At 45.6% G+C, this 12,787-nt stretch overlaps 1 protein-coding gene across 1 annotated transcript; it reads right to left on the bottom strand.

Moving 5' to 3' along the window:
* Positions 1–1,833: 1,833 nt before the first annotated feature.
* LOC125757914 (uncharacterized) lies at positions 1,834–5,624 on the bottom strand. The gene is made up of 3 exons (XM_049414283.1): positions 5,447–5,624; positions 4,881–5,278; positions 1,834–1,908 (listed from the first exon to the last, which is right to left on the bottom strand). The coding sequence occupies exons 1-3, from the start codon at positions 5,454–5,456 to the stop codon at positions 1,834–1,836; spliced, it is 483 nt and encodes a 160-aa protein (XP_049270240.1). The 5' UTR covers positions 5,457–5,624.
* Positions 5,625–12,787: the final 7,163 nt, after the last annotated feature.

Raw genomic sequence — 12,787 nt, 5'->3', positions numbered from 1 at the left:
AGGTCTTTTGTTGTCGTTTTCTTTTTTTGCGTAGAAACAACGTCGTAAATACAGAATAGCCTTTTCTGAGTCGAAACTACTGAGCAGTTTCAGTTCAATATCATTGCTTGTTTTCACTTCCTCAGTGATCAGTACGGTCATTTACGTGCGTTGCTAGAATTAGTTGTTCATGAGCTATGAATAAAAGTAATCTAGACAAACAGAACGAATTTCTCACAGCAGCAATGACTGCATTTATTAGGAAGTATGCCCTGAAATGAAATCGACGCTATCTTGCAGATACATGGAGGTTTAATATCCCTCGACCTTGGGGTTCGTCAACATAGTCATGCTGCACTTGCTTCCAAAAGCGGGGAGCTGCGCAGCCGCGCGATTACCTGTCAAAAACAGGTGCTCACGACCCGTTTTCACGCAGCCCCGCCTATAGGCCCGAACACCCGACTGTCCCTTCCGCCTGACAGCTTACTAACACAAGCATACCGCAGATAAAGCTTGCTGGCCTCGTGTGCACTGTGGTGCGCAGATTGTTGACCGTGCTATGTCTAGGGAATGGGCCGAACCGGTGGCCTGGAATGCCGATCTTATGAGTTGGGTGTCGTAAGTTAGAACGCCCGGTCCACAGGTTCGTCGTTGTCGTTACGTAAGCAAGTGGAGCGGTGGTTGAGCCAACTCCTCGGCAGGTGCAATGGACGTCCAGAAATTTGGATATACAGGGGCTCTTGTCCACCTCGGCTGGACAACAGCTCCCCAACAGACACCTTCTCCTGTTTTAATTCGTCGGCCTCTGCACCCTCAACGCGTAGCTCTTCAGACCCGAATTTGTGGAACTTCACCTAACGAAACGCCCAACACCGCCAAAGCAGAGCCATAAGTTCACTCCTTTTCTGTAGTACAGTTGTGCAGAGTTTGAAGGTCATCACGTCAAAAGCAACCAAGTAATAGTGACATGACATACTTATTCGACACTTATCTGTTGCCTTGGGCACACACACACACACACACACACACACACACACACACACACACACACACACACACACACACACACACACACACACACACACACACACACACACACACACACACGCGCGCGCGCGCGCACACACACACACACGCACGCACGCACGCACGCACGACGGAAACAGAACTACCTGAAGCAACTCTAGATAACTCATTGTATTAGCTTTTCTACAAACTGTAGAACAACTAATATTTTCGGTGTCGTTTCCTATGCAGGAGATGTATGTGCCTTGAAGTCACGACTCGTGGAAGATGGACCTCAGGACTTCTTGGAAATCGCTCCGGCTTTCAATTTCTCTCTTTTTACATGTCAGAGTTGGAAACATCCCAATTTTTTTAGAATTGTTGGGGTTTTACGTGTTGAAACAACGATATAATTACGAGGCGCGCCATAATGGAGGGCACCGCAAAATTTCGACTACCTGGGGTTCTTTGAAGCGCATTTAAATCTATGTACACGAGGCTCTAGCATTTCGCACCCATCGAAATGCGACCGCCGCGGCCTGGATCGAACCTGCGTTTTCAGGTCAGCAGCCGCGCGCCGTAACCACTACACCCCCTCGATGACCATCTAGATTCTCTCAGCACAGTTCTCAAGTAAAGTGACTGACCTGATATTTAAGAACACTTCGACACCAATATTCTCAAGCACTGTTCAGCAAACTAGCCAGTCATATCAGCTATGTTTCCTACCTAGTCGTCGCTGTTACCTCGTACAGCATGCCTTACATAATGGAGCATTCATCGCGTCGCAATGACCTTGAACAGCCGGAGCGCAAATGTGGCAGGCGTGAAACCACGCCGCGTGAACTGCTACGGCGAGGCGTCGCAGCCACGCTCGCTCGGAGCCTCGCCGCAGCGGTACCACGTGACCAGACGAAACTGAAACTGCGTGTGCATAGCCTTTGGAAAACCAAGTCAAACAGAGCTTTCGCTCATAAGTAGGTTTTACAGAGTTAAACCACAGCCAATCTTTTTTAATATCCGCAAATTGGACGCCCACAAAGCAAGACAAGTCAGTGTGGCGACGGCTACGCTGAACCATGCGAATTACCTGCCGTCGTATCTGGGATCGCTGTTGGATCCTTCTTGGAAGCCTCCGCCATGGAAAAAGACGACTACGGGCCTCTTGGGGCGGCGCTCTTTCGCATCGGTCGAGTCGGACGACATGCTTGCGTTGCCAGATTCCTGTGCCAAGTAGGATTCGCCGATTATTTGTCAGACCGAATACCACTGCCGGTCTCAGTGACGCACCTTCAATAAGGTCAGCAAAATAATTTGTGTGATGTCGAGAAGTATAATACATGCACGTTTTGTCACACGTGAACGGGCAGTGCCACTTCGATCAATTGTGTGGTCGCGCAGCACAAAATTCTTCTTCGCGGTGTTGAAAATTATAATACGACTCCTGGCTTGCTCGAACGAGGTAGAAAATTTTGTAGCAAAGGTGTTATGGTCGAGGTTGTCCGTGTGTCGTAGATAGAAAATTATCACTGTCATGAACCGACTCGTCGTCAATGACCGACCAAGCATTCTGTACAGATTGTTGGCAAGAGAAGCTGAAACGTGCGGTCCCGGCGTTTCCGACGGTTCGTTTAAGTCTCCCTCAATTATTGGTTACGTCTGTACAGGAATCTTAAGCGTTGTTTGCCGTTCGTGTTTTCCCTTGTTAATTTTTAGTGGACCAGAATGGTGAGCAGTGGGATTTGCCCAATTTCTGTGTCACATACGACCTACAGGAGTTTTTAGAGCAGAGCTGTTATGGTCGAGGTATGCCGTGTGTCGTAGATGGAAAATTATCATCGTCATGAAGCGGCGCGCCCTCCATGACCGCCCAAGCATTCTGTACAGGTGGTTAACATGAGAAGCTGAAACGTTCCCAGCGGCTCTGCTGTGACCCAGCCTTGCGCGATTTAGTGCGAGCTGCGCTAATTTTAATAACAAAAAAAATCAAGGCAGCTTCGCAACAGGGGTGCCAAGCCTGAAGGAAGTGCGGAGTTGGGCAGCCTTCCTTGTTTCTCTTCGATTTTCTCTTTCTTTCCTTCTCTCTTCCTCTCTGTTTCTCTTTTTCCGTTTATTCTGTCTTTTTTCTCTTTTTATTTCTATTTATTTCTTCCTCTCTCTTTCTCTATTTCTTTCTTTTTCTATTTTTATTCCTATTTTTTCCCTTTCTCTCTCTTTCTATTTCTCGCTTGCTTCCTTTTTTTCCATTTTTATACTGGGCTTTGCCTGCGTTATGCCAAGCGACGACAGCATACGACAGTTACGATATTAACTACGGCATACGACTGTATACGACAGCCCGGGCCCCTAAAGTGCTCAGCACTTATCATCATCAAGGCGCTCGAAGAACAAGAGGACGAACTTGGCAAGGGTAGATATTTGGTCTTGTTGGTGCGACACTTTCATACTGTAAAGCGCGGAACTGGAATGACGAGGACGGGACAGGGAGTAACACACACACGAGCGCTAACTTTCAACAATGATTTATTGGAAACCGGATCAAAGATGTATGCACGAAAACTTGTGATCACTCAGGCATGCGCAAATGTGGAGGCGCCAAGGAATGATAATTCTTTTCGGGATAATGACAATGATGGTGCGCTGACGCAATCTTGGCCTAACTTATGCACGGTAGCCGATTCAACAATCAACAGCGTAGTTTCATCTTGGTGCATGCGCACTACCGAGCACTCATCAAAAACAGGAAAACACCCACACGTGCTACAATGCGGGAAAAGCAAACCATCGCCACTCTTCTTTACATTGTTTTGGTGCTCTCTAAGCCCGTCATTGAGGCACCGCCCCGTTTGCCCTACGTAGTATTTTCCACACGCTAGCGGGAGCTGGTACACACCACCTAGCGCTTCTTTTCATGGCACGTGACGTGTTTGTTCTTTTTGTCACAGCCGCGAGCTTTGCGCGCAGTTGGGTTGCTGCGCCTGCACAGTTTTCCCAGTTTGTTTGGAGCCGTGAAAGCCCCGCTTATTTTTGCCCGAGAGCCCAACATTTTTATGTTATGCTCCCAATAAATTATTGTTGAAAGTTAGCGCTTGTGTGTTTGTTACTCCCTGTCCCGTCCCTGTCATTTCAATCCCACGCTTTACAATATGAACAGGAAGAAGACTTCTCCTTGGCGCGAGCGCGCGCTCAGTATGTTACAGATGGTTTTGTCTGCGTTACGCCAAGCTACGACAGCATACGACAGGCCGAGCCCCTAAAGTGCTCCGCACTTAAAAACCAATACAGCCTCCGATATTAACTGCTTGTTCATGTTTACGGTTTCAGAGTAAACTCGCTTCTTGCCTGCGAACTTTCGTTTAAGGATCCGTACGGACCTGCCGCAGTGCCAGCACAGGATGTTTAATTAGCTCGTCCGTGAGCCTCTTCACTTGGGCTAAAATATTGGCGCGGCATTTCAAATAGCTTTTATTCATGAACAGTGACCTCGCGCAACTGAAGATCCATTTTAAGATGCACACGGTTCCAGTAACGCTAAGCGCAAGCTTACGTCGGCAGGAGCTCACTCAGACTCACCCAAAAAATGTTTTTCGCTTACGACTCAATTTTACTGAATTTTGCTGAAAATTGCTGAAAATTTTGCTGAAGCGGACTCACTCGAACTCAGACTCGAAAAACTTTTCCTCAACCGGGCTCACTCAGAATCAGAATCACGGTTCGGTCTGAGTCTGGGTGCGTCTGAGTGAGTCTAGTGATGAGCGTGTTTGCCGGTCTATGAACGCAAGTCACCTTTCCGGTATACGAGTACAGTGGTTAACTACAAGTCGTTATGTTTAGCACTGCACTCTGGCGGCGATTACAGGAGTTCAGTTAGCATGGCTGGTGCGTAAGTTCCTTACCATGTGGGGCACCCAGATGTTGAGATGCAGGCAGTCCTCCGACGGCTGTTCGCGGCCTTCCAGCACGATAGTTGCTGGCGGGGTGACTCCGCTGGAGCCGCGGAGATCCTCTTCCGAAGTTTCCGAAACAACGGCAGCTGCGGACGACGGTGGATGGTGCCGGCCATCGGACGCCGGCGGACGCGAGCCAATAGCAGTCGTTGCTGTCCCTTCAGCTGTTGCCGTGGTCGACGAGGCATTGGTAGCGGATACGCCATCCCTCCTCTGGAAGCAGGGAGGGCCCAACCTGCGAGCGCTCAGCCTGCGAGGCAACGAACGAGCCACTGGTCTGCGGAATCGATTCGAGCCAGCCGTGCTCTCGGCGAACGGGATGGCCAGGAACTCCACGACTTGGACACCTGAGCGAAGGTAGAAAGCCTCGTTGCGTGTGCTTTGCGCAGCATTATACCGCTGGTACCACGACTTGGACACATAAGTGAATGTAGGAAGCCTCGTTTTGTGTGCTTCTCGCGGGGTTACATCGCTGGCACACTGTAGTAGCATCACAGCACGAATAGACCACGTACCTTCGATCATGACGGCCCTGCCTTCGACCTGCGATTCGTGCGTCTGGACAACGTAGGCGGGTCTCTCTTGGCGGTTCTTGTACGCCACCACGAACGCCACGAACGTCACCAGCGTCACCACCAGCGTCACAACCGGCAACAGCTTGAGCAATTTGCTGCAGACGCAATGCACACGTCACGATGGACACTTCCTCCGAATACATTCACGCAGTTAGTTCTTTTACTCCAAGAGCATTACGGTTCATTTCGCCGTTTATATACAAAGAGCACTTGACCAGTGAAGTTATATTACGTGTAAGTTACACGCAATTTCGACCACCTTTTACAGATATACGTTTGGTACCGAACTGTTCCAAACTAAACAAAGTGAACAAGACTATGTAGAGTGGACGCTTATTTTATTATTGCCCTCGGTTTCGTTTTTCATTTGCTTAATAAGAAAATCCCTGATAGTTCAAGCGTATAGAATGCATTAAACTGCTAACAGTTGCGATTATTCCCTGCAATGCTAAAACCTAGCACCCTTGCTGCTGTACTACGATGTGCGCTTTAGCTTCAAAGCGAAATAAGAAAATTCTATGAACAATGTAACGAAACGTAAACGTAGCTGTAACCACGATGACCACGATAAGTACAATCAAGCAGTCTAGAAGAGCAGCCAATTTGTTAAGTTGGTTTCGGTAACTCAGTGCTACACTCGTCGTCTCGCTCACCGAAATTGTTCTGCAGCTGTCAATCAGCAATGTCACTGTATGACCTAATGAGTGACTATTGCGACGACTATACACCGTAGGTGAACGCAAGGAAACAAATCATCAACCAAACCTTAAAATAAGATGGTACAAAATAATTTCCCCTTAAATTTACGTCGGTGCCTATTCCCCGCCATCTGGGACGCGAGGGTTCTAATCTGAGCGGCGACCACTATTCGCTTATCCCCTCCATTACGAAGTGGTACACGACTGTGCTTCAGCGAGCAGCTCTTTTTTGGCTATCCTTAAGAAAATGTGCCACGGTATTTCCAATGAGCAGCCACGTTCAGAAAGACGCTGCACTATCCAAAACTCTGGAAAGAACAAGAGAAATACTGCGCAGGAACAGATATTTCATAACGTCTGTGTCACCATAACTCACTCGATCCGCTCTGCACCTGTGTTTCCGAGGTAGTTAGACCGTTCGGACAGAGGAAACCTGTCCATGGAGGGTGAACGGATGGCGGCCGTGCTCTTTCGAAGACGCTGCGTTTGCCACGCTGCAAGCCCCACCCGAGGAGGAGGCTCACCCGTGCGATGCGATCGCAGTCTTTGTTTTGTTTTGTCGCCTAGGGGAAACTGGCTCATACCCACGTGGGGGATTGGCCACACTGTCAATTATTAAGGGAAATGTAACCGCTATGCAACATTAAAAGGAATGAGAAGGAAGAAACGCGACGTAAATAAGAAGTGAATGAGGCGTCTTTTTCTCTCCTTGCACTTGATAGAGAAGCTTTCGCTGTCGAGTTCCCCGGTTAAATTATTACCTTCACAAATATGGTTTCTCAGGAACTAACCTCTGAGCAGCTTGCAATGAACCAGAAACGATAGATGACTTTTTTCCTACCATGTCGCCGTTTCACCTCACTCCGTAGAATATTTCTTGAAATGCCGATTGATAGGCTGGGTATAGCATTTACTACTTCTAACCTGTTGTCGTTTGGAGCCGATCAGTCTTGTGCAAGACACAGTGCTATTCTGATTGCGCTACGAAAAGTCATTCAAGCAACCGGAAGATTACGCTGCTAGTGCTACCGACCATACAAAACAATTTTTTTTCTTTTTTTTAATCCCTTTCCTCTGGCTTTTTGAATTCTTTTACCTATTTAACTTCTTATTTTTTTATTTTCTTAATTCCTTTCCTATGGCTTTTTTAATTCTTTTACCTCTTTAACTTTGTTTTTTTTTTTAAATCCCTTTCCTATGGCTTTTTGAATTCTTTTACCTCTTTAACTTTTTATTTACATCGGGTTTCGTACTTCTCTTTCTTTTTATGTTGCATAGCGTTTGCATTACCATTTATAATCGACAGTGTGGCCAATCAACCTCGTTGGTATGAGCCAGTTTCCCTTAGGCGACAAAACAGAACAAAACAAAAGAAGACAAGTGAGCGAGTGCAGCTTTCTTCTTAATAAAGAAAAAAAACTTGGAGGATGCTTGAGCTTCGCCTTCGAGAGTAGAACGCGATAGCGTAACCAGACCCTGTTCGCATCGCCTTCTCAATCGCTAGCCTGGCTTCGCATCTCGGTGGACGCCTAAACCATGCAGCAAGAAAAGGAACGTCTTTGCGCCTATAAATTAGCCCTTTAAAAATATTCTAGAATACCTGCTGCAAGTACAGTTGCTAAGTGCCCACTACGACATAATTCTTCCTTTTGCGAGTTGGTGAGGTACCCACTACGTCCCATAAGGCAACACATGCAGCTCCGCACGTTGTTGATGCTGTTGTTGATAATGATAATTAATTATGCCAGTGAGCTTTGTAACTGGTGGGCCTTGAAACCAACCACTCTATGCGCAGTTCACATGTTTTGACGCCTGGTGTGATTCTATGCTTCTGACACGCAATATTACACGTGTTAATGACACTCCTCGCACAACGTAACATTCATATAGTTTTTTTTTTCCCTAAGAGATTTCGAGCGCGGCCGTGGCTCTGTGTTAGAACACCTGCTTGCCATGCAGAGGTCTTGAGTTCGATTCCTACTCGAACCGCAGATTTTTTATTATTTCACGGAAAATTCGATTTTTCGCTCACAACCAACGACACCGACACCGGAATTTCTGCGAAACGAGCTCTTTAACGCTACCGCGTTAAAATAATTGTCAGGAATGCAGTGACGTGGTCCTCATGCCCCTTTGGCAAGCAAAATATTGTTTTAAGGCGAAAGCCGTGGATGCATCGCCAAACGCGAAAAGTGACCGTCGGCGGCGTCAGCACGAAGCGACGAAAAAAAATCTCACGTGATGACGTAATCATGACGTCACAGGTTGTCAAAATGTGTGTAATGAATGTTACGTCATAACGTCACTATGACGTCACATAACGCGACGCCGTCCCATGACATCGTCGCTCGGTGATGGGTGGGCGGATCCCGGAGGCACTGCGTGAGGTGCAAGAAGCTTGCAACGCTTCCGATCCCGGAAGCAGTGTAAAACCACGTTAGGGGCGGGGGAGACCAATCCGGAATTATTTTTGGGGGCTAGATGGCCGCGATTTCACACACCCCAAATTATATTTGCACAACGTTTACTGGACCCTTTGAACGTACATATCTGCGATATAACCCCGCCTCGTGATAATTCGTACCCTGTGGATATCCAATTTGATGATATTTTTCCTAATAATGCAAAACTACTCCCCCATCATACTTTAGACGGTTTATTACAAGAACATCTGCAGAGCATTAGCACTAACATTATTATTGCTACAGATGCATCACAGTGCGACGAAAAGTCAGGTGTTGGTATATTTAGCCCGAATTTGGACTGGTCTTATTCCCTTCGACTACCCGACTTCATACCCGTTTTGTGGCTGAATTTCTGGCAGTAGTGCTCGCATTGCGCAAGTTAAACTCGACAATTACATCTGCCGTTATAATCACAGATTCCCTATCCCTCTGTGCTGCACTTTCTGCTGGGGTTGACTCCCACGTAATAAAGGCGTTTCGTGCACTGGTACCCGTGCATTTGAGAAACGTTCGCTTAGTTTGGGTTCCTGGACATAAAGGGTTGCTCCTAAATGAAATTGCCGATTCCTTAGCGAAGTCGTCGATTAATGGACCGATTTTACCTTCTTTTCCAACATCCGCTTATGTGACGGCTGCGCGATTTCGCAGGCGTAGCATTATGGAAGTTTTTGCAGACACAGCACTCACAAGTTCCACAGAATATCGGCACTTATTATATCCCTGGCGGAGGTCATTTTGTCAAACCCGTAAACTGGAAGTGTCAATTACGAGGCTGCGATGTCGTGTACCGAGGCTAAATTTCTACCAACACAGGTCTGCTCAGGCACCTTCTCCACTGTGCGCATTTTGTGGTGAGCTGGAAACAATTGATCATTTCTTTCTGACCTGCAGGCGATATACTACAGCACGAAAAACCCATTTGGAAAGACCTTTACGGGCTATTGGAATGAATTTAACTGTGCCGGTGCTTTTGTCTTTTGGAGCCTCTATTTCTGGGTTCTCCAATGCGAAGGTTTGCGTGGCTGTGAGGGATTACCTCAGTGAAACCAATCGGTTAACTAGCTAATCTATATTACTATTCTTCTGTGTCAACACATGTATATATTTAAAAAATTCGGGCATTGATTTATTTTATTTCATTATTGTTATTTCTTTATTTATTTTTCATATTTGATCAAGTGTCAAAATTTCCTATCAAATTTATAATTTTTCTATTCTGTAACCTCCCCTCTAAAGAATTATAACATTTATAAAACCACTCAAGTCTTGGCCAATCCCCCACAGTGGGTGTGAGCCAAAGTTGCAGGAGAACAAGAACAAGAACAAGAGTCGTCTTAGGCGATAGCATAAGAGACCGTGTGACACTTTCTGTTACCGGTCAACAGCCTAATAACATCCATGTAAGAAGAAGCCTGCCCCTAATTCGCCCCCTCAACTCCACTCCTGAAAGATATAGAATGCCAACGTATATATAAATAAATAAATACAAAACCAAAAAGCTTGGAGGACGCTTGAGCTTCGCCTTCAAGAGTAGAACGCAATGGCGCAATCGCGCCCCGTACGCATCGCCATCTCAATTGCTCCGTTTCACGGTGGTCACCTCAACCGCGCCGCAAGGAAACGAACGTCACCCGTGTGTTCTCTAATTCATTTTTAGTGGACCAGCGCTGAGTGGTGGGATTTTCCCAATTTCGGTGGCAAATACGCGCTAGGGATTTTGCGAACCTGAGAAGAACGAATTTGGTTTCGCCCAGCCACATAAAGCTTTGCTGTGGACAGCGCAAGCCTCACTTATGCATTACTCGCTGCCTTGTTAACACTGAAGTATGGCTACGACAGCAAAATTGTCGCTTTTGTTACATCTAAATGTTGTATCACCCTTTAATTTTGTAACGGACGCAGTAGCAGGCTATCGAGACACATTGCATGGAAATAGAGTAACAAAGGAACAACTGTAGGGAGAAAGCAGAGGAATAAGACCAAGTCCCGGAAGGCTTGATTTGCCTACAACAATATTAGCGAAAAAAACAAAAACAAATTATACCAACATAATTTTGCAACGTACTCGCAAAATTTCGTTACAACAACGGAATTTCGCGCTGTTGGTTTCTAAGACGATTATTTTTGGAAATCGGCAAAGAAAGCGAGAAGGTACACCGGTAAGTGCGGCACTTTCTCAATAATTCGATATGCGCGACCTGAACGAGTATATGTTTAAATTATGAATCTCCGGATCTTCGGTTCTATTTTGTTACCTCATCAAAAAATCTGTTCCATATCGAGTTAAGTCGCTTCTTTCGAATTATCAAGGGCAACAATTGTGAGATAAAACATTAGGTGCCGCGATTTGCAACGAGTGCGTCCGTGGGCACAACACCGTAGCGATAAGGAACATGAGATTCAGAGGCACTTCGTCTCTGTAACATAGGTAAAATCACGTTTGTGAATAAAGGCAGTAATACCAGAATTACCCCGCGAAAGCAGAATTACATTGCCAACAATACAGGGTGTTTCGGATAAAAAGCACCAAGTATTCAAAAAAATTAAGCGTAGGCGCAGTAGCGTATTGTTCTGAGCGATATAGAGCACGTCAGAATATTTTTCCCGATCCTCAAAGCTCGGTAATTAACAAAGATTGCTTAATGAAGTTTTTAAATAGTAATTCTAGAGAAAATTTTTCAATACAAAAGTTGTAGCGCTTGTTCAGAAACATCAAATTTTTCAGTCTATGGTAAGATAACTCCTCTACTTAATATTTTTTCGGCCTTTCTTTAAATCGCGCGAATTTAAAAAAATACCACTTGACTGCCACCTAACGCGCGGCGCTTTGAGTGCCCTCAAATATAAGTTGAACGAATTATCAAAGGCTGCTTCGCGCACGGACATCGATTGAACATTTAACGTCCATCGCTGTCGTTGACTGCGATGGACGTTAAGCGACAAAAGGAGCATACCGTTTCAACAACTAAAAATTCACCGAAAAAGAGGCAGCCACGAAGCAAATGCCACACGAGGCAGTAGGCAGCATATGATACTGCGTGGGCATTTCTTTTTCTTTTATTTTTGCAACAATGAAGAAACACATCGGAAGGGGCGAGGGTGCACGCGTGATGAAGGACCGAGATAAAAGATTCACTCACACGTGGCGGCCGTTCTTTCGTAGACTTTGTTTTTTAGACGGTACGCCTCTACCATCACTTAGCGTCCATCACCGTCACTGATATACCCTGCTCAATCGACCTTCGTGCGCAGAGCAGCTTTTGATTATTCGTTCAAGTTACATTTGACGGCACTAAAAGCGCCGCGCGTTAGGCGGCAGTCACGTGGTAATTTTTTAAAATTCGCGCGATTTAGAGGAAGGCCGGAAAAATATTTAAGCAGGGGAGTTATCTTACCACAGACTGAAAAATTCGATGTTTCTGAACAAGCGCTACAACTTTCGCATTGAAAATTTTTCTCTAGAGTTACCATTTAAAAAGGTCAATAAGCAATCTTTGTTAAATGCCGAGCTTTGCAGATTGAAAAAAATATTCTGACGTGCTCTATATGGCTCAGAACAATACTGCGCTAATTGGAGACGCGTGGCGCCTATGCTTCATTTTTTTAATACTTGGTGCTTTTTATCTGAAACACCCTGTCGGTACCATGGAAATGAAAATATTGAGTACTACGCGTGCTTTTTAAAATATGACGATGGGGATACGGTACTTAATTTATGTTTAGACTTTCAGCATTGCCTTCGGCAAATGAAAGCTTCAACCAGAGTATAGCTTTGAAAGCACCACTGTAGCGTGTGTGGTACATGAGTCGTAACGACATGCATAGATTGCCAAAGGAATTTGAAATTTAAGAGACAAAGAACATGTATAACCTTATGAAACCAACAGAATAGGTTGTCTCTAACAAAGAAACGAGTCCTTGATCTATTCATCTTCTTTCGTTCAATCAAAAATGATGTAAAATGCGTTCCCGAATTGCTTCTAAAAGAGGCGGTTCGTCGATAAAAGAAAAGCATATCATGAATGGCACAAACGTCATGAGGTGCACTTTAATATTCACTATAGGTACTGTTATTGTGTACTTTATTTAACGTGGCAACTTGGTAGGAGTTCGTGGAA

Source organism: Rhipicephalus sanguineus, chromosome 3 (assembly GCF_013339695.2).
Source record: "Rhipicephalus sanguineus isolate Rsan-2018 chromosome 3, BIME_Rsan_1.4, whole genome shotgun sequence".
In the NCBI taxonomy this organism is placed as follows: Eukaryota; Metazoa; Arthropoda; class Arachnida; order Ixodida; family Ixodidae; genus Rhipicephalus; species Rhipicephalus sanguineus.
Note: the sequence above shows the minus strand (reverse complement) of the source record. Positions and strands in the feature narration are given on the sequence as shown.

Bases quoted from the DNA above. Each gene is read 5' to 3' on its own strand.
- LOC125757914 (XM_049414283.1), bottom strand. The intron at 1,909-4,880 runs GTAAGGAACTTA...ATGCACACGCAG, and splicing joins ACATCTGGGTGCCCCACATG to TTTCAGTTTCGTCTGGTCAC.